Raw genomic sequence first — 26,669 nt, forward strand, 5'->3', positions numbered from 1 at the left:
TTTATCAGTTCACTGTAGTTTTTATTTATTCAACATTAAGAGAAAAACATCACAAAGCAAGTGACCCAAAATAGCACATTTTGTGCATTTCTTCAGCCCCTTGGCAGCATCAGGCAGATGTGTTCACTCTGCACTGACTTGTGTGTGAATCTCCCGGCTCTTCACCCGCAGCTTGTTGACCTGGGACTCGGCAATGTCAGCTCGTTCCTCGGCCTCCTCCAGCTCGTGCTGGAGCTTGCGGAATTTGGCAAGATTAGCATTGGATTGTTCCTCCTAAGAATAAAGTTGTGAGAGTTAGACTTTGTGGTTCTCATTGCACTTGTCACAAACAGGATTATTTCCTCAACTCAGATATTTCCTTCTTATGGTTTGTTTGTCATATCTGATTTCAAATCCAGACAGAACTTGTAACTTCGATTACATTTTTTACTCTAAAGAATGGAAGAAGAAATAGTTTTGAAATGGAAGAGACGAGCTCATTATGTCAAACCCATGTATACGTGAAGTCTATTTACGATGTATGGACTGAGTGGAAAGGAGGAAGAGACCCATGTGTGCTCGCTCACAGAGGTTAGACAGTAAATGTAAGGTCAAATTCTAACTTTGGGAAAATCCCAGTTGAAATGTTTTTGCCATATATTTTGACTCTGGTATACAGAGACGCTGCGGGTGGGGGGATGGGGATAGGAAGAAAGTATGCCCTTTGTTGGTTGGACTTACTACCATTCGTGCCTCTCCCTTTCGTGTTCCCTTTTCTTACCTCTTACCCACTACATTGTGTCTGGAAGAGTGGGGAACAACCAGGAAAAGTGAAGCTGGAGAATCTTCCAACACATCCTAATTTGCTACAGCGAATGTGCAGGGATAAGTCCCTGCTGATGACAGTGGTAGTGAGGGAAGGAGTCAGCTGGGGTAAAAGATTTCTGTTTGGCTTTTGGGAACAATTGATTTTGTGCATTTCTAGAGGGAGAGGAATATTTATCATGGTGTTAGATTTTCTGCTGGATATTCTTTCCAGCTATCAAGTAAGGTGGGTTATTTGGAATTTTCTTTTTTTCCCCCAACCCCTACAAATTGCTTAATAATAAAAATATCTCATCTTGAGGTCTTATTCTATAATTAGGATTTGGGGGTAAATTCATATTTATATCATCTCTCTTAAAATAAGAATGACATATTCTTACTTGGTCTCTTTCTTTCTCATTAACACAATCTCTTAATAGACTTTCTACCCCCAACAAAGTTTTCTTCTTCCCTCAAGGGCTTAAAGATACTTACAGCCTCCTCAGCTTGTCTCTTGTATGATTTCACCTTTGCCTGTAATTTATCTACCAGGTCTTGCAGCCTGAGAACATTCTTGCGGTCTTCCTCAGTCTGGAAGTTTGAAAAAAATGGTCTGCATTGAATCCAACAAAATAAACCCACACAGGTGGTGAAGTAAATCACTTTGATATGATGGCAGGTGGGCCTGGGGTAAATGTGGTCAACTCTGAGGCTTCCTTCATAGTATTAACAGTAGCCACTCTTGTTAAATGTCCACTGTGTGCAGGCACTATATTGGAGAGTTACACACGTCTCTAATCCTTACCTCCCTACTCTGGTGAGTAGATGTTTTTATTCTATTTTACAGGTGATGAATTAAGGTTGAGAGTGTTAGGTAATCTATCCAAGTTTAAAAAGTAAGAGGCCAAACTAGGACTAATACCAGTTTATCTGTCTTTGAAACCTGTATTCTTTCCTCACTTACACGATTTTCTAAAGGCCTTCCTGATTTTCCTAGCTTAGGAAAGGGTCTGTGATAGGTGATTGTGTCATTTGCCCCTTATGTATATCAAGTTAACATGTAGCTATTTGTGAGTACCACATAGTCACCAGGTTTTCAATTTCCCTTTGTGCAGGAAGTCTGGATATTCTAGAAAGCTCTTCCCCTTACCTGGTAGGTGAGTTCCTTTACCCTTCTCTCGTGTTTCCGCAGACCTTTAACAGCCTCAGCATTACGTTTCTGCTCACTTTCAACCTCTCCTTCAAGCTCACGTACCTACAATCAAGAAAGATACTTATATAGTCAGTTTTGGGGGATGTTAATTAACTCAGGACCTACTGACGATATTGGGTGGCTGTCCCCAGCCACAGGATAAGGATGGGAGTCAATATACAAGAAGAGAGAAGGATGGGGGAGTGCCGTTTTCACTTCCCGGATTCAGAGAGATTGAGAGACCCACCCTGGCCTCCAGCTTCTGGATGTGCTTCTTGCCGCCCTTCAGGGCCAGCTGCTCAGCCTCGTCCAGGCGGCGCTGCAGGTCCTTCACCGTCTGCTCCAGGTTCTTCTTCATCCGCTCCAGGTGGGCGCTGGTGTCCTGCTCCTTCTTCAGCTCCTCGGCCATCATGGCCGCCTAATTAGTAAATAAACCAGTATAATAAACCTGGTAATGGCAGGTAACACACAGTGTCGTTAAACAAATGCTCATTTGCTCACGTCAGTGATGGCCTTCTTGGCCTTCTCGTCTGCATTGCGTGATTCTTGAATTACTTCTTCCACTTCACTCTGGAGTTGTGAAACATCATTTTCCAATTTTTTCTTGGTGTTGATCAGGCTGGTGTTCTGTTAAAAGTAGTGGAAATTTACAAGACCTGCAGTTTGCACACTTGGGATTTTACAAATGTCTTACTCGTTGGCTTATGCAGGGGACTAATGGCAACATTTCACTGAACTTTAAATATTTGTTCAGTGCAAAATGTTAATCATTTGCAAGGTTGGTTACCCTGCCCCGCCACTGCCCCAATGTCCATCTGATTTATGCATAAGGACATGGAGGTTCAAGAATGTCTATATTAGTTAATTGCTCTTTCAATTATATGTCAACCAGACATCGCTAGTGTTCTGTCCTTAAAAGGTTGGAAATATTAGAAAAGAGTAGATTCTTTTTGTGAGAGCCTGGCACTGAGAGTTTCTCAGTTAGAAGGAATCGATTCTCTGTTAACTTGAATGGTTTGCTCCCTTGGGGAATACTGAATTACTCTTACGAAACATTTTCTTAAAATTTCAACCCAGTGGTTCTCTAAGGGAAGCAATATCACCTCAGTGGGTATTTGGAAATGTATGGGAGTGGATATTTGTGGTTGTCAGAATAACTAGGGTGTGCTACTGCATTTAACGCCCGGGCTGGTCAGCGATGCTGAGTGTCCTGCAAGGCACAGGGACTGTGAACGTAGCAGTGCTGAACGCTAAAGCGCTCCTGGTGGGAAACGCTACGTGGAACATTTTCAGATTTTGGAGTCAACAGATGTCTTTATTCAAGTTTATTCCACACCATGGTTTTCAAAATAATCTAGAGTCAAATCTTCTTTTTAAATAAAAAAAGTAATACCCCTGCCCTGTTTTGGTAGAAAATCTTAAAAAGAACACACAGCAAAAAATCATCTATAATCGCATCACTTCAAGGTAATTGCAATTAATATTTTAAAGCATCTCCCCCATCCTTTTAAATATACACATATTTATAAAAATAGAGTACTTCCATATTATAATTCTGATTCGTCACTTTACAGTACACCAGCATTTGTTTGATGTGGGGATCCCACCTGGGTGTGCAGGAGCTGGACGCGCTCGCTGGCGTCCAGGAGCTCCTGCTCTGCCATCTTCCTGCTCCTCTCCGTCTGCTCCAGGGTGGCCCGCAGCTCCTCGATCTCGGCCTGCAGCAGGTTGGCTCTGCGCTCCACGATCGCCAGCTGCTCCTTCAGGTCCTCTTGGCCCCGGAGAGCATCATCCACGTGGAGCTGGGTATCCTGTTAAGTTAATAAAAAGGCTAAGACACTCTGAAGAGGATGTGAACATCCCAGGAGATGAACTGGAAGAATGGGTTGGTGCCAGGAACAGGAAATGACAGGCCTGTCATTTGAAGGAGCATGAAAATGGGGATGCCACCTGCTTAGGTGAGAGAGGATTATCAGGAGACTGATTCTTGTTGTGTTTTATGCCATCAACTTGTTATTTTTCATGTGCGAGTCACCAGTATCTATAATTTATGGAGCATTTTCCATATGCTGTACCCAGCACTTGACATCTGTCTTCTCACTTCATCCTCACAAGTAACCCTATGAGGTGGGTAGTTTCATTCTTAATTAGTAGAAGAAACAGAGGTTCTGAGACGTTATAATAACTTGCCTAAAATCAGGCAGCTAGTAAGTGACAAAACTAAGACTCGACCTCAGGCCTATTGGTGCCAAAGTCTTTTAATTTCTCTCGTATTATAGCTTATCTCTGGGCTTCTGTTTGTTCTTTTATATAACGTTTCTTTAAAAATAATATATTCGGACTTCCCTGGTGGCGCAGTGGTTAAGAATCTGCCTACCAGTGCAGGGCACATGGGTTCGAGCCCTGGTCCGGGAAGATCCCACATGCCACGGAGCAACTAAGCCCATGTGCCACAACTACTGAGCCTGCGCTCTAGAGCCCGTGCTCCGCGACAAGAGAAGCCACCGCAGTGAGAAGCCCGCGCACCGCAACGAAGAGTAGACCCTGCTCGACGCAACTAGAGAAAGCCTGCGTGCAGCAACAAAGACCCAATGCAGCCAAAAATAAATAAATATATATTCTATGTGTATTTATTTTTAGCTACCTCCATACTATGAACTGTATAATTTGTTAAAAGAAAAAAAAAATGGATGGTGTAACAAGAAGGTGTTGTGATGAATGGGAGACGGGTCACTTCCCTGACTTGTCTGGGCTGTTAATGTGGGCCCATCTACCTTCAGGATCCCTTGGGTGTTCCTGTAGTTCCTCAAGCTCTCTGCTGCCAAGCGGTTGGCGTGGTTCAGCTGGATTTCCATTTCATTCAGATCTCCTTCCATCTTCTTCTTGACTCTCAGGGCATCATTCCTGCTCCGGATCTCAGCATCCAGTGTGCTCTGCATGGTCTCCACGACTCTAATGTGGTTCCTCTTCAGCTGGTCAATTTCCTCATCTTTTTCAGCAATTTTCTTATCAACTTCAGACTTGACTTGGTTCAACTCCAGCTGGATACGCAGGATCGTTCCCTCTTCATGTTCAAGAGATGCCTTAACAAAACAGTGATCAATTAATTAATAATTAATAATGGAAAATGAATATTTGGAGGGTATTCCCTTGTGAGCCAAACTCTTACTAATATCAGTTTGTCTAATATTACAAAGTATAATAAAACAGCTCTAGGACCCTACTAGGTAAATCATCCTTTAATTTATTCAGTCATAGACTTTATTGGGCAACTCTGTAATAAGGGTGCTTTGTAAAGTATAAAGTGCTATACAAATATTATTCATATGAGTAGTAACAAAAATTATATGATTAAACTTATGTGTAGTAAACAGGAATTCTCTCCCGTTCTATAAATTAAAATGTTCACGTGATTCCTGTTGTAGAAATTCTCAGTTTTAAAACATATATATTTTTGATTACAAAATATGTGTCCATTGTGGAATGTGGGGTAATTTATAAAAACAAAACCTTCCTATTTTGCCTCCACTTAGAGGCACAGTTTTAATGTGGTACATTTTTTTTCTAGTTTTTTTCCTATTTATATATATTTATACATGATAAAGTTATATTGTATATGCAAATGTGTGTCTTGCTTTAAAAATTATCCTCTACCATAAATATTTCCCCATATTAACTACATTTAATGGCTGTAGAAAATTGCATCATATGGATGTTCTATAGTTTGCTTTACCTTGTTTTTGGATTGGACATCTTGTGTGTAAGCTTTGCCTACATTTAGGATAATTTTCTTGGGATAGATTCTTAGAAATAGAACTGATAGGTCATATTATTACATTTTTAAGACTTTTGATAACTATTGCCAAATTGCCCTTCATAAAGGTTATATGAGTTCAGATTCTCACCTGCTCTGTAATCATGGATCCATCTCATAGTACCATTGCCCAATGAAAACAGTGGTGTTTCCACCAATGTTTATCTTTGATTTTCCCCCCACAACATCAATATACATACCTCTGCTTCCTCTAAGGCAGCCTGAATTTCACATTTCTCTTGTTCCACTTGCTTCTTTATTTTCTCCAGTTCATGGATTTGCTTCCCTCCCTCAGCAATCTGCCCAGTGAGGTCCGAAATCTCCTCTGTGGGTGAACAGAAGGGAGAAGTGGTCAGACTGATATAACATGGAAAGGTCTTTCCAGGGCCATATAGGGTAGGGAAGTTCAAGAGCACTCACGCTGCAAGTTCTTATTTTCTCTCTTTAGCATTTCAAGTTGTTCCAGGGATTCCTCGTAGGCATTCTTGACCTTGAACAGCTCAGTACTGAGAGAACGGGACTCCCTCTGGGAGGCCTCAAGTTCAGCCTGGGTTTCCTCATACTTCTGTTTCCATTCTGATAGGACCTGAAAAGCGGTAAACTGTCAGCTAATAGAAGGAGAAAGGGAGACTAAGTAAAACATCGGTAGAGTTTGAGCAGGCTGGGCCACCTTGTCAAAGTTCCTTTGCTTCTTATCGAGAGCCGCGCAGGCAGCATTAGACCGCTCCACATTAAGCATGAGGTCCTCCACTTCATTCTGGAGCCGCTGCTTGGTCTTCTCAAGGGAAGCGCATTTGGCGTTCGCGGCTTCTACGTGTTCCTCGGCTTCCTGCAGACGCTGGGCCAGCTTCTTCCTGAAAAGTTAGCCAGGCAGTTAAGGAGAGAGGTCAGGAACAGGGGCAAGTGCTAAACTCCTCAGCCCCCTTTCATAGTCCTTTTTCTACAATGTCAAGTAGCATGGTTTTCAAAACTGTGGTAGCCAGAACTGCTTTCCAGATGGATTAAACTGTGAAAAGGTCCAAAGTGGTGAACAACTGGACTCAAGTCCTTTTTGTTTTTGAATTGTTAGAGGCCATTGTTGGAGCTGACATTGTATGTATATTACAGCATATGATTTCACGATTTTCAGGGCTTCTGATTGAGTATGGTATGGAGAATGATTAGCCAGGGCAGTTCTATTGATTGATTTATATCTCATCTCATTCCAAAAAGGATTTGAGACTAACTAGATATTTAATTGGGCACAGATATACTGGGCATATTCTTTTGCTTTCTCAGACTTTACATTTTATTTTATATACTTTTCTTCCTAGAGAAAAATAACCAGTTTCTTCTAATAATATATATTTGGTCAGTCTCACCTGAGAGAGGAATGGATAAATAAATCAGGATAATTCATGTAGTCTAAGCAAAGGCAGGGTTTTTCTTTTTATTCCTTCTGAATTGCCTTCATTCTTGCTTTACTCCCAATTGTGTGCCAACTATACATGCCTAATGTACACAAAAACCTTTAGCCGTAATGCTCTAGAAGATCTACCTGAAGGTCTCCTTTGGTCTGTACCCAGACTAAGGCTTTACTTTATTCAGACTAACCCTGAACATTTTGCACAGTTCAGATGGCCTCCAACATGAGTTTTAAGAGATCTGTCTTTGTACTACAGTACTTAAGAAGGTGGTCTCTGGAATCAGAATGTCTGGTTCTAATCCCAGCTGTACTATTTATTAATCATATGCTCTTGTGTTAGTTGGTTAACCTCTCACAGTCTCAATTTCCTCATCTGTAAAACAGGGATACGAATAATAATGCAATGTAATGTTGCTATGAAAACTAAATGAGTTAATAATAGGATAGTATTTGACACAGTATGCACTTAGGGTAGCTTCTGCTTTTGTTATGTTATCATCATCATCACAGCTGTTTCTGGGAGTTGCTGAGTTGGGCAGCTGGGAAACCATGTCATGTCGCTCCTCTAGAGTTCACAGTACACACTTGGCCTCCTCCAGCTCCTCTGTGCGCTGGATGGCGTCCGTCTCGTATTTGGTTCTCCACTGGGCCACCTCGCTGTTGGCCTTGGACAGCGCCCTCTGCAGCTCGGCCTTGGCTTCCTGCTCCTCCTCATACTGTTCCCGCAGCAGGTCACAGTCGTGGCGGGAGGACTGCAGGGCGTGGGCCAGGGCGTTCTTGGCCTGTGGAAGTATGAGTTCAGTGACTTAAATTCATTTCTTCAGTGATATTTAATTTATACACTTAAAGGAGAACCCAACTGAATATGTTTAGATTTGATCAGTCGAGAATACTTTTGGTAAAACTTACTTTAGTTTCTTCCTCTAGCTGACATTTCAGCTCCTCAGTCTGCTGCGTAGATGCTTGTTTGGTCCTTGAAAGCTGAGAGACCAAAGCATCTTTCTCATCCAATTGTCGGGAATATTCACCTAAGAATTACCGAAGTAAAGGAATTTGTTCATGGCATAAACAAACAAGCCTAAAGTTTGTATATATAATTATATGTATATGACAAATATATACTTTATCTAATTATAAATATTGTTACAGAATTGGCTAGATTAAAAAGCAGCATTGCTATTGTAGTGTAACAAATAAACTAGTCTGCTGATTCTTTCTTGCTTTTTTTTATTTCTTCTAACCCGCTCAGCAAATTCCTATAGTTGATTACTCCCCTCTAATATGGGAGTATTGCTGTTAATTCAGAACTTCCGGGATTGCTTTTGTCTAGTACATAATTGCGGGACTAAGGGAATCTCTACCCGCTTCCGTCTGCAGGCGTGCTCTCTGAACCGTCAGGTCATTGATCAGCCGCTGCTGCTCTTCCTCCTTCGTCTTAAGTTCACTCACTTGATCTTCTAGAGCGCGGCACATCTTTTCAAGGTTTCCCTACGGCACATGTACCCGTGAAAGATGAGACATTGAATACAGTTAAAAAAAAAAAAAAGTTACCACTGGATTCTTAAAATATTTTTAGAGTGAATAAATTTATGTCAAGTGTGAGTAGAAACTTATGGCACCAACTCTATGGAACATGCTAGGATTCAAGTATGACGGGTGCATAATCTCCCTAAAGCGCTCATTGTTGGAACTCATTCATTTATCCCAGTGATACTTGACACTGATACTTAAAGTAGATTTGGAAATAATCTTAACAAATTATATCCAGTATTTTAAAAAAAATGAAATAAAATGGAATATATTAGAATACAAAATTTTAGATCAGTGCTATAAACTGCCTACAAACAATGTTTAATGCCAGAGAACAATGAGGGTTCTTACAGGTTATTAACTATGCTCATTTAAAGACAGTATTGGGTACCTTGGCTTTGGAAATGGTCTCTGAATTACTGCTAAGGTCGTCAATCTCCATCTTCATCTCACTCTTCTCCTTCTCCAGCTTCTGCTTGACCCTCTGCAGGTTGTCAATCTGCTCCCCCAGCTCGGCCACACTGTCCGCGTGCTTCTTCCTCAGCGTGGCCGCCGTGGCCTCGTGCTGCAGGGTGGCCTCCTCCAGGTCCCTGCGCATTTTCTGGAACTCGGCCTCCCGCTTCTTGTTCATCTCAATCTGGGCCAAAGTGGCCCCACTGGCCTCTTCCAGCCGCTCGCTGATCTCCTCCAGCTCCTGGGAGAGGTCCGAGCGCTGCTTCTCTGCTTTGGCGCGGGAGGCCCGCTCCGCCTCGATCTCTTCCTCCAGCTCCTCGATGCGGGCCTGGCAGTGACACAGCACGTTAACGTGAACTCATCTCAATTTCAGTTTTTTTGGGTGCAGAAACAAATGGAGGTGAGATGACTCACCTGCAACTCTTTGATTTTCTTCTGTAGTTGAATTTCTACTGCCTGCTCATCTTCAATTTTGCTTAGCAGATTACTGATTTCAAATTCTTTCCTTTAGACAGAAGAACAAGGCGTATTAGTACCCATACGAATTGAAAGATGATGTTGCATAGAATCTTTTTTCTGGAATTCCTACTTTTTAAGTTTCTCATCAAGTTGCTGTTTGTCATTTTCTATATCTACTATGGATTCTTGGGCCAATTTTAGGTCACCCTCCAGTTTCCTCTTGGCTCTTTCTAGATCCATTCGAAGTTTCTTTTCTTGTTCTAGAGACCCTTCAAGCTAATGAGAAAATAAACTTTGTTAAAAATGGAAAGTATATTAAAAAAAAACTTTCAAATGGGTATTAAAAACACACATCATCCACTTGCTGCTCTAGCTTGGCTTTAGCTTTGTTCAGGGTGTTCACTTTGTCCTCTTCTGCCTGCAGGTCATCCAGGGTCTGCTGATGGGCCTCCTGGACGGCCTTCTTCTCCTTGGTCAGCTTAGCTATGACTTCGTCCAGGCCTGCCATCTCTTCTGTGAGGTTTTTCACCTAGAAAGGTTAAGGAAGAGATTATCTCTGCTCTAAAGCAGCTTAGTTAGATGGCAGAGTCTCTATATGCTGTATACAAATATATTTCATACCTTGTTCTCTGTGGCGTGTTTCTCCTTCTCAACCTTGGCCAGTGTCAGCTCAAGGTCATCTATGTCTTTCTTCAGTTCCGAACATTCGTCCTCCAATTTCCTCTTCTTGGCCGTCAGCTCAGCATTGATTTCTTCCTCATCCTCAGCTCTCTCAGTCACCTCCTTGATCTTTGCCTCCAGCTGGATTTTGTTTTTAATCAGTTGCTCACACCTTTCCTCTGCATCAGCCAAGGCATCAGCTTCCTGTGGAGAGATTTGCTGAGCTGTTTAGAGAATTGTTACTTATTTTGAACTTGTTCTTTGCACAAAGTAGTAGTGTTTACTGAATGCTAATGAATTTTTCAGTATGAATATAAATTAATTGAACATCATTCCATTGTCTGGAGAAATGTAGCTAATTAGATATGGCACTATAGATTTAGAAGCAAATTAGCCTGAAAAATGACTGGATTGAAGCAATTGACTATTTTAAAAAGTATTGTGTAGAAGAGTGGAAGGACTAAAGGAAGCCTGGGTTCTTGTCCCAAATTTGCCTCCATATGTATGACCTTGCGCAAATTGATTTACTCCTCTTACCCTCAATTATCTCATGTAATTAAGAGGATTGGAATAAATGATTGCTAAGAGCATTTCAACTATAATATTCAAAGATTTTTGACTTAGTCAAATTGGTTAGTTTTGGTTTTGATCATTCCCTACTTGCCTCAAACAACTAGTTGCTACATTGAATTTTAAAAAGGAAAACTACGTAATATTATGCCTATAAATACATTTCCATGAAGCATTTTTCATATACTCAAAACCTCCCTGATAGACCATAACAGTGCTGTATAATTGTCCAGGGTTTCCATTTCCATTTTAAGAATTACCTATTAGTCTCAAAATGAATATTAGACTATATAAGAACTTGTAATTTTGAGAAACTACGTAACTCAATGAGGTTTTTATAAATGATTAAAGGACTCATAAAAATCAGTTCAGCCACGACCTTATTACTCTGGGCTGGGGAATTTCTTTAACTTCTCAGTGTTTGTTTATATCTTAAGTTTTTAAAATGCTTAAACGTTTGATAATGAGGCCTTCCAGGGTTCCTTTGCTTTTATTTTTTTATTTTATTTATTTTATTTTTATTTTTTTAATTTTTATTTATTTTTATGGCTGTGTTGGGTCTTCGTTTCTGTGCGAGAGCTTTCTCTAGTTGTAGCAAGCAGGGGCCACTCTTCAGCGCGGTGCGCGGGCCTCTCACTATCGCGGCCTCTCTTGTTGCGGAGCACAGGCTCCAGACGTGCAGGCTCAGTAATTGTGGCTCACGGGCCCAGTTGCTCCGCGGCATGTGGGATCTTCCCAGACCCCGGGCTCGAACCCGTGTCCCCTGCATTGGCAGGCAGATTCTCAACCACTGCGCCACCAGGGAAGCCCCGCTTTTATTTTTAATAGTCATACACTCAGTATATATTTACTCACTGACTAATGATAATACCTATGAAAAGAGGTTAAGATGAAGAGGCTGTGATTGGGAAAATGTAACCTTCATATAAGTGAACTTGTCAGAAGGAAAAGTTGAAAATAGCTTAAACATTTTAAGAAAACTATCCTTTTTTTTATACAGATTTCTTCATGACATTGTTGGGCTTGTTGGACCAAGAAAATGGGAGGTTGTATTTGGCCAGAGTGCTGATGCCAAGCCTATCCCCACTCTGATTACAACTTCTTCTTTAACCAATAAACAGAGGCCTTGAGAACTCAGGATCAGTATCAAAGGAAGAATCACAGCGGTCACTAGCTCTGTCTTCCACCGTGGTAGTTCAGTTTAAGTAACTGCAAATGAATTTATTGAGCTAAATCCTGGGGGTTGAGGAAAAGAGATACAGAGAGAAATAAGAATAACTGTCTTTTATGAGTTTAAATACAATCTCATACACTTGTATTCAGGAAATAGGGCTCTTAAGACTGGGATGAAGCAGGCAAGGCAGATGAGTAAAATGACTGAGATTTTGGGGGCTTGCCTTTAAACTGCTTCCTTCATGCCTATTAAATTTGTGATATTGTGAAATAAATTCTTCAATCTCCCATTTTCCATTTGCAATTTGGAAGTAGTTGCTGCCTTACTTCTTCACAGGAATATTGAAAGTTAAGTGAAATACTGAAAAAAGCAACTAGAAATTTTCTTTTCAAGAAAAGGCCATTTGTAAATCCAGAGTGTATGTGAATTCCAGAACTTCCATGACATGGTGCATTCAGCACACAGAGTACTCACAGATTGAACCTGGAGCTGCAGCTCATTTTTCTCTTTCAAGAGAGTCACCATTTTTTCCTCCAGTTCCTTTCTTTTTGCCTCTGACTTGGCAAGTTCATCTTTGGTTTTCTGGAACTCTTCCTTCATGGTGGCCATCTCCTTCTCCATCTCCGCACTCTTCAGCAGGGGCTTGATCTTGAAGAAGAGTTTCATCCAGGGCCAGTGCTTGACGTTCATGAAGGCACGTACATTATACTGGATGCAGAAAAGGACTTCTCTGAAATGACCGAAAAGTATCAGTGTAGATTGATCCATTAGAGACAATGTTATTGTTAGTATTATTTTTTTTACATACAAACTCCCCTTTTAATGACCCCCCCACATGTAAATGATGTGTCAAATTCTGTATATTTTATATGCAGGACACACACACACACACGCCCTCACACTCAGAGCGGTCCTCAGTATGACCACTTTGCTAATGTGCACTGCTCATACTGAACGATTGTGTGTTCTCAAGTCCCTGTCACATTAGCAAAGAAGCTGACTTTAGAGGAGGAATACTTCGTATATATGAGCAACACGTACCATTTTAAGAACATTTGAGAAATCACAATATTAGTGACTTGGGAGTGGGTGTGGCAGGTGTAAGTTAATTGTGCTGCTTGGCCTTCGGCACACTGATGTGACCTGTGAAAGGGCATGGCTTGCTTTCCTAATTGCCCACCTAAATTGAGCTTATGGTTTACCCTGTTTTCCTTGAAACCTCTCCTCTTATTTTAATCGCTGCCGAATTATCTACTCCATAAACAACTTTTGTTAGTTTCTTCACATAATAGACTGGCTTTTCTCAAGTCCTTTCAAATGCCTACTTCTTACCTGCTCAGTTAGATTGTTAATGTCTGCAGAGCATTTAGCTACAAAATTTGTTTTATTTAAATAACATTTTAAAATAGTAATAAAAGATATTCCTGCACACTGTAGCAATAGACTGGCAAGGTTTACCTGCCTTATAACAATGTGTTTGCCTCTTCAAGCTTGTTAAAATGGAGATTCTATTTCTGTAGGTCCAATTTATAAGAACCATATCTCTGAGAAGGCAGATATCATGACATAAACCATAATGTTGACACATGGAAAAGACTTGGGAACACTTATACCACAGAAGTAAATAAGTACAGATGAGCAAAATGAATGCAAAACATGTGTGTAAGGACAGGGAATGCAGTAGTGCTGGGTGGATGGGTTGGATGAGGTTAATTAGAGGAAGCGGAAATGGAAGTCTTGAATTGGTAAAGAGATAAATTAGGCTGAGAGGGGAGGGCTTGTGCAAACAGGAGAGAAAGAGATAAGCAAATTGTTTAGCCTGGCTGGAAAAGGCTGTGCGGTGGGAGATGATAGATGAGGTGGGGAATAGAGAGTGGCCTTGACAGACACACAGGCAACTTGGATTTGATGTGGGAGACCGTGGGGAACCGCAAACAGATAAGGCATGATGAAAATAGTGCTTACTGCAAATGATTCCTGCTGCTGTATGTGAGATGAATGAAAGGGAGAAACTGAGGGAGGAGAGAAGTTTTGAAGGGAATCCCAGTGTGAGGGGTTAAGCAGAGGCTGATGTGTTGTAAGAGTGAGTTCCGAACTGGGTGAGAAGTACATGTTAACCACAAAATGAAAGAGTTACTGAGTAAGGAAGACCGATGTAAAGTCTCTAAGAGACCTTACAGTCCTTATCCTCTGCATGGTTACCTCCTTTGCAACATCTTCTGATATTCTACCCTCATTAGGAATCCCCTACAGATGGCTTGAGTTCTTGTTATAATCTGGGCCAACTTTTCATCTCTCATTTCTTCCAGAAGACCCAGCAGGCCAGCTTTGAAGAAAACCTGGAGAGAGGGAAAGTTCCAAATCATCGCCAGACTACAGGAGATACAGCCATGGCAGAGGACTTGGATCAGGTGTAAGTAATAGCCATACCTTTGTATGTCCAAATTTGTACTGGGTGTGATCAATATCAATAGAGGCAAGAAGTTTCTCAGAAGCCTTCTTGCTGTCAATGAACTGTCCATCTGGAATAGCACTTGCATTTAAAGCTCTGTATCTGTTCAGTCGAAGAAAAAAAGAATGATTAGGAAGGTGTGATCATATATGAAAACCAAACGACACCAAAAAAAGTCAGTAAAAAGAGAAAAAGCAAAAGTAGAAAATCCAGCTGTCCTTTTAGGTTCAGATAGTAAAACAATATGATTTTTCCACAAGGTAATGCATGCTTCCATCCTATTTTTAAGAAATGCCACTTTCTCTAGCCTGTATTCTGTTCTAGCACCACAAGACTATATTATTTGACTTAATTTCGTAGTATTGATGAAGCAGGATACATAAAAACAATGAACAGAGGACAACAGTGAAAATGATTAATTAGTCACAGCATTCAGTGAAATATGACAGAGGGAGACTGGCCTTTGTTTAAAATCCCCATATAAGATTCGGCTTGGGAACCCCTTCCTGCAGATGCGGATGCCCTCCAGCACACCGTTGCACCTCAGCTGGTGCAGGACAAGATCATGCTCCATGGCGCCTAAAAATAAATCAGAGTACTTACTACTGGGCACTGAATTTTCAAACTTGTGCCTGTTTGATTGTTTCATGCTCTTAGATCTTACCAGGAGTTTTGGTTTCGTTGGGAATGATACACCGTACGAAGTGAGGGTGTGTGCTCCTCAGATTGGTCATCAGTTTATTTAAATTTTCCTAGAAAACCAGGTAGAAGGGACTTGATGAGAAAGTTCTATTTCAGATTGCTTTTTTTGGTAATTATATGGAACGAACCTAGGCACTTTCTTAACTATATTAGGTAAAAGTCTATGAGGCTTCAGTTGCTCTGTGTTTTAAAGGTCTCAAGAGTTCTAGCCTGCCAAATAACTGAAAGGCTAAAGTGCTGGGAAGAAATGCAGCTCTCCCTGGTATTCATTTATGACACCTAGGATCTATCCTGTAAACAAACTGCAAATTCAGTAGCCTTGACACACAGGAAGTATTCTTGACCGGGAATCAGAAGACAAAAGACTACAGTCTCGCTTTGCCACTAATGAGCTGCTTGACTCTATAAAATCCCTTTTCTCTTTCTGGGCCTCATCTGAAAATAGTTGAGATTACCTCTAAGGCCTCTTTCATCTCTCTCAGCGCTAATATTTTTCACAGTAGTAGTTTACAGTGGTAACCTAGGTTAGCCACTGTCCCAATGTTTGCCATTCCTTCCTTGAGTGTATTATTCCCTGGGACCTGTAACCTCTTGTTTTTTGGTTTTTGGTTTTTTTTTTTGGAAGAGTCTAAAATCATAAGACTACATGACCTTGTGTGAGTGGATCTTGGGTACCTGAGAATGATCACAGTCTGAAGCATATGGGGGGAGTTATTCCAGAAATAGAGTAACTGATTATGACAGACAGTGGTGTTTTACTCCACCACAGAAAACTAGCAAGTAGCTATTTCTCAGTATTTCTTAGGTATATTCGTTGAGAAGGCAGAGTTGCTTTATTTTTCATATCTCAGTTAACTATTAGGAAATAAAGTGAGTAATGTGAATTTCTAATCTTGCAATTATGTACAAGGATAAGTTGATGAAACAAGGGCATATTTGGTGAAATAATGCAAATTGGTAGTGAGAAAAAAAGAACAGGGCTGTTTTCTTGTTTAGGTCATACATAGTATCTGCATTTTAGTTTTAAAAAGAACGAGACTTAGCCATAGAAATCCTGACAAAGCAGCCATTAGACCAGATGCTCCATATGTTCCCCTTTAAAAGAGCCAGTTTTTAAGCCATCTAAGAGAATCACATTATTTGTAGTAATGTTATTATTACTGTTATTCTTAAGAGAGATTTTTCTGTCTTAATCATCAATCTAAATCACTAGGTTTGGCTTTAGATAATTTTCAGCTATTACAAAAAATTAAATCCACCTCGGAGGACAAAGATGTGATTTGGTGGAAGGATGTCCTAAAGGGTATGTCTCAGGCTCAGTTCTCAAAGGGGAACTCAGGAACATTCTCAAAGGGCAACATTAGTGGAATAAAGATACGGCTTTCCACAGGGAGACCTTTGAAGTTCAGCTGTGCTTCCTTAAAAATCGGCCTTATTATATAGCAAGAAAGCTTCGAAGGGCATTTTGGAATTCCTGAATACATTAGATGAGCATAATAAGGAATAAGAGGTAAAACATTCAGCCCTACAGGAGGAGTATTGCTTTGGCTGTACCCTGACAAGAAGGAATATTTGAAGTAATTCCTGTTAACGTTCCATTCCCTCCTAATTTATTCTAAATCCTTTATTCTTATCCTAATTATGATAAGTCATAGAAACTGAATAGATTTTTCGAATTAAATTTGTACTTTACCCTGAAAAGGGCTGACACAGTCTGGAAAGAAGAGCCCTTCTTCTTAGCACCTTTCTTTGCGCCGCTGTCTAAGATAAAAAGAAAACCCATCAACGAAAGTAGAGTCCCAGAGGCTGGAATGGTATATAAACGTTCTGTGGGGAGAGGTTAATTTAAATCAGGGGCACAGAAAGTACCGGCTTCAGCACTAGCGTATGTGGAAAAGAGACTGGCCAGAGTCTTCACTGCAGACTTCTGGTACAGCCCAACCACACTGCCGTTCAGGGGGTCCTTGTTTTTGTCCAGCCAGCCGGCAATGTTGTAATCCACGGTGCCCGCGTAGTGAACCAGCGAGAAGTGGGCCTCGGCCCTGCCCTTGACCACTTTGGGCTTCTGGAAGTTGGCACACTTGCCCAGGTGCTGGTCATACAGCTTGTTCTTGAAGGAGGTGTCTGTGGCCTTGGGGAACATGCACTCCTCTTCCAGGATGGAGAAGATGCCCAGTGGCTGAATTCAGAAAAGTAGACATTGGTGTCAACCTATCTGGTCTCAAAAGATATAGACATAGTGGCTGTTGTTTGATTGAATTATGAGCACTCCTAATTAAATATATTTATAAAGTAAACCAGGGTCATAGCTCAAAGAGGTCCTTTTGTTATCACTAGAATGACTTTTCCACCATTCTTTCTCACATTCAATACATAGCATTATTTTCAATTAAAAGAATAGCTGGATATAAACTCCAAATGTCAGCACTGCATAAGTGGGGGCGACTTATTAAAATGTTCTGGGATTATGTGATTACCACATTTTCCCCTGTTTGGTGAATTAATCTATTGTCAGAGTTTTATTTTTCTATGAAAAGGACTTACTGACTTAGAATGATGTTTACTTTATATGCAATAACTTAACGGTATAAATAATGCAAACCTTATTTAAGACATTTTGTGCATTTAATCCCTTAAAGATAGATTATGAAGAAGCATAGCAATTTGACTCTTGACTTCCAAACAGATTACCTTTGATATAAGCCCTAGCTGTGTGACCTGTGCATTAATTTTGATTTAGAAAATAGTTATTTCTATTGTTGACATCTTGGATCATAGTGGAGATAGATTTAGAACAAATGAGGTAGTTCTTCTAGTGAAGCAGACCATCTCAATAGAGATGCTGCTTTAAACTTGGATCTGAGTCAGTGTTAGAACAGAACTTGTTACGACAAAATGAAGCTAAACACTCTCTGATTCTTCTTACGTAAAAGTTGAAAAGAGAAAGTCATTTCTAAAGTAATTTTCTAACTTGTTCTGATATCAGTCTATTTAAGATTACAGTAATACATTCTGGAGTTGCTTAAGGCACTTGGGAAAGTTATCCTTTCAGTTCGGCTTTCCTTTAGAAGTCAAACAGACCTTCTCGATGAGCTCAATGCAGGCAGCCAGGTCCATCCCGAAGTCGATGAACTCCCACTCGATGCCCTCCTTCTTGTACTCCTCCTGCTCCAGCACGAACATGTGGTGGTTGAAAAACTGTTGCAGTTTCTCGTTGGTGAAGTTGATGCACAGCTGCTCCAGGGTGTTGAACTGCACAAAACCAAATTTCCAACATTAAGTGGATTTTTATAGCAGTAGAATTCATTACTGAAAAATCTTTTATTGAAAATATGTGGAATACAATAATGAAATAAAGTTTAAACTGATTGTTGTCTCTTCAGAAATCCCAGGGAAAAAATAATCATTTTTGACATGAACCCTTTTCATGATTTCTGAGCATTATTTAAAGGCACAGCTGTCAATCACACAGCAAGAGTTCTGGTAGAATCTACCTCTTTCCACCTCCTGAAGATTGCATGGGCAAAAATGTGCATTAAAAGTATAACCATGATCCTATGAGTTATGGTTCAGATTTAAGGATGAAAGTAATTCATTGCAAAGCCTCACTTCTTTTACCCCCCCCCCCCCCCCCCACAATTCAAGATAAAGGTCACATTTTCACTTTTGGCATCACCTTATTAAGGAAAGCTTTTCTTAAGACCTTTAGTTGATGTGCAGAGTGAAATTAATAGGCTAATTGCTCTTCTATTCATATCAAACATTTGGTAAATCCTCATTGTCAGGTCTGTGAAAGTGGGGACCTGATGTTGTATAGAAATTGAAGATCTGATGGAGTCTTTATAATAATTGACACCCTCATTTTATAGATGATAAAGCTGATGCCCCAGAGGGGAAATGGTGTGTGTCAGATGAATCTGGAAGAGGGAAGACTATGAACTGTCACTACGCTTCTACCTCTAGGCCGTTTCTCCTCCATGGGAGGTGCCTTGTGTATGGACCAAACGTTACATAGCCAGGTTCCTGTCGTGGCTTTGCCTTATATGGCTGGAGGACCTTTAGCAAGTGTTTTGATTTTCTTGCATCTGTTTCTCCACATGTAATTAGAAGTAATATCAGTTACTCCTTCATGGGTTGTTGTGAAGATTAAATGAGGTAACATTTTGAAGTGCTTAGTAGAGAAGCCAGAAATACAGGCTTTGTGATAAATGTTAGCTATTATTATTACTTCTGTTATTATCCAGTTACCTCCTAGCTATTTCGTTCTAGGTGCCATGCTGGAGAGAGCAATGTAGACACTACAAGTGTAAATGAATAATAATACTCAGTATATCAAAACCTAAATTGCCTTTCTCCCACTTTTTATTAATATGAAGATAAACTCACATCAAAGATCTCAAAGCCAGCGATGTCCAAGACCCCGATGAAGAACTGCCTGGGCTGCTTGGTGTCCAGCTGCTCGTTGATGCGGGTGACCATCCACAGGAACATCTTCTCGTAGACGGCTTTGGCCAGAGCGCCCACTGCATTGTACACCTTCATGGACAGAGTAATGTTTGTTGGCACTATGAAAGGCCTGGGATGTGTGTGATTCATTGAGGTTGTGCACTTACCTGCTGCACAGTCTGGCCTTTGGTGACGTATTCATTGCCGACCTTGACCCTGGGATAGCAAAGGGCTTTGAGTAGATCAGCAGAGTTCAGACCCTGGAGATAGGCAGCTTTGTCAGCAACTGCAGAGACACAATTCAAGGAATGTTGTTTAACAGCAGATACTTCTTCAAGGTAGTCTTTCCATTTTCCTCCATCCATTTTCGTTATTATTTAAATAAAAAGCTTTAAATAATTCTATAGAAGATCAGGTGAGGCTCTCTGTATATTAGAGCATGTACTTGCTAATAAATGGTCAGTCAGTTACACTGGCCTTTGGTGATTTGTTGCAAGCAACTCCTGAGAAATTTAACAACAATAAAAATATGTCCAGTGTTTATGGAAATAATTTATGTAACACAAAAGCCAGAGTCCCTGCTCTTAAGACACAGTAGGTGGGGGTGGAAGGTAAGATAAATACACCTTATCTCAATTTAGCTCCTCCCAATTTAACCTCAACAAATTAGTTTCTTTATCTGAAAATGTGAGGATTAAATTTTAGTGCATGATTCCTACAGAGTCCCCTTCAAAAATTTTGTCAGTGACTATGATGTAAATGAGGGAGAGAGAATGTCGAGCCAGGGCGGTCAGGAAAGGCTTAAAGGAGCAGATAACTTTAGCTTCCGTGGTAGATCCTGTAAGTTCCATGTTCTTTCCATACATAGAGTATATGATTTTTCTTTCTCAGTTTCTTTTTTATCTTACTTGTTGCCTAGATTGTCTGAGGGTTAAATGTAGACAACACACACACACGTGCACAGATGTCCTCCAACCCCAGCTCTGTGTTTGGGCGAGACCCTGTATCCCTCCACTAGGTTTACCCAGCTGGTGCTGAAATAGACCAATATGCCAAGTTATCCTGTATACCTTCTCGCCATTGCTAAGGCGAAGCAACCTCACGGTTCTGACTCATTCCCTCTCTAATGATCTGGCCCCAGGTTGTGCTTTTTAGATGTATCCTTGCAAGTGGCTATTAGGGTTCATTTGGGCTGCATAGAAAGACGGAGATATGGAGATGTGAGGAGGGAAAGTGGGTGAGGAAAGCATGCAGTGTGTGTAAATGTGTGCCTGCCCCTCAGAAGTCCAGCTACAAAGGAAATGTGAGTTTAGAATAACCTTTTTTTTTTCTTGCCGTATTCTCTAATTTAAACCCAGATGGAGGTTCATTTGGTACCTTCGGTGCCATCTGGCTCTGCTTGCTCCTCACGCTGCTTTTGCTTGAACTTCATGTTCCCATAATGCATCACAGCCCCTGTGAGCTTGTAGATGGACACTTTCTCCTCAGGAGTAAAGCCCAGGATGTCAATGGCGCTCTGCCAGGAGAAATGACAGGACAAAGTTAGGGCAGAAGAGACTAACATATTTTGGAGAATTTACTCTATATTCTAAGGTAACCACACTTATAGTGTGGTTGCTATTGTCATTTCCATACATAATGGATTTTTAAAAAGTGAGTGTGTGTCTTACATCAGTGGCCATTAGCTCTTCTTGGTCATCAATGCTAGTGACTGTGATCTCCCCTTGACTGACGAAGGCATAGTCATATGGGTTGGTGGTGATCAGGAGCATTTCTGGATACATAGAATTCAGGGTGTATGTTTTACATTAGAAGTTGTTAACAAAAATATTAACTTTTGTCTGTGAACTTAAGTTCATCCTTACCAATCAGATCTGGCTTCTTATTGGAAGTGATCTGATAAAAAATATGGTAGCTTCTTTCTGCCTTTAACTGGAAAGTAACTCTAGACTTTTCTAGAAGATCTGGAAAGAGAGGGAAATAGACATTGAATTAGAAAAAAATATCAATGCTGCTGAGATATTAAATGAACTGCAGTGTCTTTGGCTAAAATTGGGGACATGACGTTAGGCTCCATTGAGATTTCAATGTGATGATCGATCCTGTTGGTACTACATGTAAGAATTCCAAATACGTATGGCAATTACCCAAGGTTCTCACCATCTAAGAGCAGAGAGTGAAGTATGCATGCTCTAGTAAAAATCAACTTTGCATATGGATGACCTGCGACCTCTGTATTATAATTGATCCTTAATATCCCCTCCTTCCTCAGATCACCTTAGATTCTTTGGTGAGGGACTACCTTGGAAACACCTACCAAAGCTCAGATTGGGCTTCCCTGGTGGTGCAGTGGTTGAGAATCTGCCTGCCAATGCAGGGGACACGGGTTCGAGCCCTGGTCTGGGAAGATCCCACATGCCGCGGAGCAACTGTGCCCGTGAGCCACAACTACTGAGCCTGCCCGTCTGGAGCCTGTGCTCCGCAACAAGAGAGGCCGCGATAGTGAGAGGCCTGCGCACCGCGATGAAGAGTGGCCCCCGCTCGCCGCAACTAGAGAAAGCCCTTGCACAGAAACGAACACCCAACACAGCCAAAAATAAATAAATTTATTTAAAAAAAAAAAACCTCAGATCAAGAGCAAATCACAGAAATGTATTGTAAGCCTATAGATAACTCATAGGAGTCCATAGATAGTCCTACTGTTTTTCCTGGAGAAAATGTCATAGTTGCTTCTGAGGCAGGAATTGCAGAATGTGTTATAGAGCCATCAGTCTGAGACTGAGGTAAATAGAGCACACAGCGATTATGGATAAGTTTGGCATTAGCTCACGGGCAACACCGCCAGCAGGCTCAGTGCTCAACAAGTGTTGCAAAATATCCCTGCAAATGATATCACTTGTTTCTCTGTTTGATTTTCAATGGTCCTGTTACTCACATGTTTCAATATCAGCAGAAGCCAGTTTCCCTGTGGTACCGAAGTGGATCCTGATGAATTTACCCTTGCAAGTGAAAAAGATGATGTTATATACAAAACTGTTAGCACACGAGTAACAAGAGGTTGAGTTAATAACTCAGACATGCCTTTTTGGGCATTTAAGACCTGAGAAAACCCTTCTGTGACCCAGAGACTCACAAAGCGAGAGGAGTTGTCATTCCTCACAGTCTTGGCGTTGCCAAAAGCCTCCAGCAGGGGGTTGGCACTGATGATTTGATCTTCCAGAGTCCCCTGCGAAGGCAAGAACAGTCCTCACATCTGGGGCTTCCTGCACGCGCTGCCAGTCTTGATTCTGACACGCCAGTCAGACCCACCTGCATTTTGCCAGTTTCCTCCTTCTTCTTCTCTCCAGTGACTGCAATTGTTGCAAAGTACTGGATCACACGCTTCGTGTTCACAGTCTTTCCTGCCCCAGATTCTCCACTGTCAAAGAGAAACCAGAGAAGAGATCAGAACTACAGCTCACATTGTCGACATCTAAGACAATCACCACAAACCAGAGAAGAAGAAAAAAATCACATACGTGATCAGGATGGACTGGTTCTCACGTTCTGTAAAAAAGAAATCAAGACCATCAGTTTTTAAAAATAGTACACATTCAGTACAAAGATTATTGACTCTGTAAAGATTAATCAGTTTATCCTTTTTAACATTTTGAAGATGTTGCCTGTGATCTTGGTTTTGTGTGTAGCTCCCAGATAGTACTTGCCTCTTGGAGTAAAACTTATGAAAATGAGAGGCAAAGAATCATCTGTTTCTTCTTAAAATATTATTAATTTTAAAACCTATGGGAAGTTTCAAACGTATACAGAGGTAGAGGCAATAATGTATAAAGAGCTCCTATGTACCCATCATACAGTTTCAACAGTTATTATTTGGCCAACTTTGTATAACCTGTACTCCCATCCTAAACTCACTTGGTTATTTTAAAGAAAATTCCAGGCATCATACAATTTCATCTGTAACTACTTCAGTAAAAATCATACAATTCTGAAGTTTCATTTAACAGATGAAGAAACAAACCCAGAGAGAAATAAGTGACTTTTCTAATAGTTACATAGCTTATCAAGATGTTTAGGTCTATTTGACTTCCAGTTTATATATTTTTCTGCTACCTGGCCTCCTCCCGGTTGTTCATATGAATTTGACAGCTGGTAATACTAAAAAAGGAAGGGATCTGGAACTGTAAATGTTGGTGTTCATTTACTTTTATTTTCCTTTTTATTTTATACACGTTTCTAAGTAATAAAAATAAAAATTGTCACTAGTTATATGACTGATATGTTGGATATATACCAATTTTCTGATTTGTTAAATCTTTAATTCTATACTGATATAGATTTTAGAGCATTCTCAAATCTAAAAAAATCTATTCAGAGAAATAGATGCTAATTTGGGTGCTATTTAGATATGGATATAGACTTTAGAGAACTTCAAAGCTCTATTCAGGGAAGTAGAGACAGATTTTGGAACATATTCAGATTGATTTCTTTTTCCAATAGAAGAAAATACAAGAAAGATCATATCACATCTAGTGGGAGCATAGATAAGAAAACAATGTTCTAGTCTCTAACCTGGTCAAATGCCACAGTTTTCAAAGAAAGAGGGATTTCTATTTTCTTCTATTCTTGTAGGAAAATGCTTCAAAATCTTTGAGAGGAAAGTCATAGCTCTTTCTTTACTCCTGTTCTACCCCAAAGGCTAGTGATATTAGCTGTGTCTTTTAAAGATAAAGAATTCACAAAGCTTTCCCGCTATGGCTGGTAACTATTTTCCTTGATTGCTGTGGATGTGGATATTTTTTAAAAATCTACTTGAACTTTTTTTCTGTCCAGATCAGAAAGTAAAAAATGTGAGAAAGCAACAACAAATATGTTTACAGAGGTCTACTAATTATTTCAACTAGGCTTCTGGCTACCAGCTGGGTTAGCTTGGGTAGGTCAATGCATTCAGTGAGCTTCACTTTACTCATCTATAGAATGGCTTCAGGGAAGAATATGTGCTATTACAGCTCTGAAAGTTTCTTGAAAGCAGTGAAGCCCCAGGTGGCTGCAATGTATTATTGTAATCAAAGCCCAAAGCCTGTTCGTTAAAGATTCTATTTCCACATTTCTGTAAATAGATGCATCACTCACTCACCAGTCATCATGAACTGATAGGCGTTGTCAGAGACGGAGAAGATGTGGGGCGGGGCCTCCTGGCGCTTTTTGCCTCGGTAGGCAGCCACCACCTCGGGGTTGTACACCGGCAGCCACTTGTAGGGGTTGACGGTGATACAGAAGAGGCCCGAGTAGGTCTGAGAAAATCAGAATATTCAACATGTGGGATTTGTTTTTACTTGGAGAGATAGGTGGAATAAAGAGATGTTGAAGGGTGCTCACATAGATCATCCAGGCTGCGTAACGCTCTTTGAGGTTGTACAGCACTGCTGGCTCGTGCAGGTGGGTCATCACGACCATGTCCTCAACCTTGTCATATTTGGGAGGGTTCATGGGGAAGACTTGGTCTTCTCTGACAGTTAGAGTCTGGTAAGTAAAGTAAGAGACAAGTTTGTATTAATGGTTGGAGGTAGGATTTATGTTTATCTGCTTTAATTATAAGACTACAGTTGTGGACACTTTCCATTATATTATTCGGTGTCTTTTAAATAAAGGCATGAAAATACATTCATCTTAGCGTTTGATGGTAAGAAAATCTGTTTCCTCTGATGAGCTAGAATATGTACTAGTCTTTAAAAAATACTTTTTTCCTCCCACATTTCCTTGTCCCAGGTTTATTTATCAGTTTATTTCATTTTACTTAAATGGGTTTAATTTTTCATTTTTCCTGGCCATTTATTACAAGAAACTTCAATTTGGGGGGAAGTAATGGGGATATTAATACATTGTTTATCTAAGTAGATAGTAATTGTTTTGATAGGAGAAGCTAGTTTTTGTTTCTCCCAAGTTTGGGGATTTAGACTGGGAAGTGAGAAATTGAAGGGAAATGCTGGAGGCCAAGCCTAGTGGCTTTAAAGTCCTTTGGGTAGTTGGGAAAGGGAGAAATGAGGTTACTGCTGAGAATTTCTTTAACCTTCCAAATCTGATGTCTGTTAATGGACCAGAAGGGTGTCTGTATTGGCAGTAGGCTTAGAGATTCTGAGCAACGAAGGCTTCAAGTTGAAGCGAGGAGGTGGAGGAATAAAGCGGGGAGTATTTTCTCCTTGTTTTTACTTACTGCTCCACGTTCTGTCTTTACAGTTACTTTCCCTCCTTCTGTGCTTTGTATGATGCTCTTCACATAGGATTCCTTGGGCTCCGCCACAAAGACTGATGATTTAGCATTGAAGGGCCTGTTTTGGGCTTCAATCCGCTCCTTTTCCGATTTTCGAAGGTAGGGAGCAGCTTCGCCAAAAGCAGCCATCTCACCGTCCAAACTCGCACTCATGGCTGCGATTTATTTAGAGAGAATTTTGCCTTGGGGAAAAAATGAGGGAGAGGAGAAATAGAAACCGGAAGTTATACATGTGAGCTAGGATTTGAAATGAAAGAAATGTTGAGGCTCCATCGCCTGCCTGGGCTGTAACTATTCTCCCAAGCTGTTGCTGACCAGCGTTCTCATACAGTAACCCTAGCACACGGCTGGTTTGGAATAAGACTGCAGTTTGAGGCTTCATTTTTAGGGCTTTGAAAATTTCCTTCCCAGATGGCGTATCTTGATCTTCAGGGCTAGGGCATCTACAACTGAGTGAGAACGGAATCCTTGCATGTTTTATTCTCTAAACTGTAACAATATCTATAGCTAAGACTGTTGTTGATGGATTGTTTTATAGCAACTGTCATTCTTTAATCCCCACTTTTCCTTCTGCATAATGTTTGCATCTGCCATTTGCTAGGACAGTCATAGAGTTAGGAGGGAAGGTTTGTTTTGTGCAAATGGAGATTGATATCTTCCAAGCTATCGAAAACATCTTTGCCTTTTAGATGGCCATTTTTTCTCTCACAAGCCAAATAATTATTTTTAATGTCTACTTAATGTTAATATTTGGTGTTATA

The 26,669-nt window shown here is 40.6% G+C and overlaps 2 protein-coding genes across 5 annotated transcripts in view; one reads left to right on the top strand and one right to left on the bottom strand.

Moving 5' to 3' along the window:
* LOC132355249 (myosin-8) lies at window positions 1–26,076 on the bottom strand. The gene is made up of 38 exons (XM_059907491.1): window positions 25,852–26,076; window positions 25,017–25,160; window positions 24,775–24,931; window positions 23,159–23,186; window positions 22,950–23,058; window positions 22,774–22,866; window positions 22,576–22,639; window positions 21,506–21,604; window positions 21,311–21,414; window positions 21,018–21,156; window positions 19,808–19,926; window positions 19,581–19,730; window positions 18,276–18,446; window positions 17,064–17,373; window positions 16,888–16,955; window positions 15,157–15,244; window positions 14,954–15,071; window positions 14,471–14,594; window positions 14,243–14,379; window positions 12,515–12,770; window positions 10,258–10,500; window positions 9,989–10,165; window positions 9,767–9,912; window positions 9,592–9,682; window positions 9,116–9,505; window positions 8,556–8,682; window positions 8,104–8,222; window positions 7,780–7,976; window positions 6,460–6,643; window positions 6,210–6,375; window positions 5,990–6,114; window positions 4,750–5,058; window positions 3,583–3,786; window positions 2,477–2,602; window positions 2,223–2,393; window positions 1,934–2,038; window positions 1,279–1,374; window positions 1–273 (listed from the first exon to the last, which is right to left on the bottom strand). Exons 1-38 carry the CDS (start codon window positions 26,059–26,061, stop codon window positions 124–126), a joined length of 5,814 nt encoding a protein of 1,937 aa, XP_059763474.1. The 5' UTR covers window positions 26,062–26,076; the 3' UTR covers window positions 1–123.
* The window catches only part of LOC132355247 (uncharacterized), a 296,430-nt gene that overhangs the window by 101,269 nt on the left and 168,492 nt on the right, over window positions 1–26,669 (top strand). For 2 of the 4 annotated variants that reach the window (XM_059907486.1, XM_059907488.1), the window contains one exon: window positions 14,350–14,453. In XM_059907486.1, the coding sequence (XP_059763469.1) occupies window positions 14,431–14,453 (23 nt within the window). In that variant the 5' untranslated portion in view covers window positions 14,350–14,430. Of the gene's footprint in view, window positions 1–3,902; window positions 3,934–14,349; window positions 14,454–26,669 lie in introns of those variants that run through there. The other 2 variants (XM_059907489.1, XM_059907487.1) reach the window with 2 other exon arrangements.

Source organism: Balaenoptera ricei, chromosome 20 (assembly GCF_028023285.1).
Source record: "Balaenoptera ricei isolate mBalRic1 chromosome 20, mBalRic1.hap2, whole genome shotgun sequence".
Taxonomy (NCBI): Eukaryota; Metazoa; Chordata; class Mammalia; order Artiodactyla; family Balaenopteridae; genus Balaenoptera; species Balaenoptera ricei.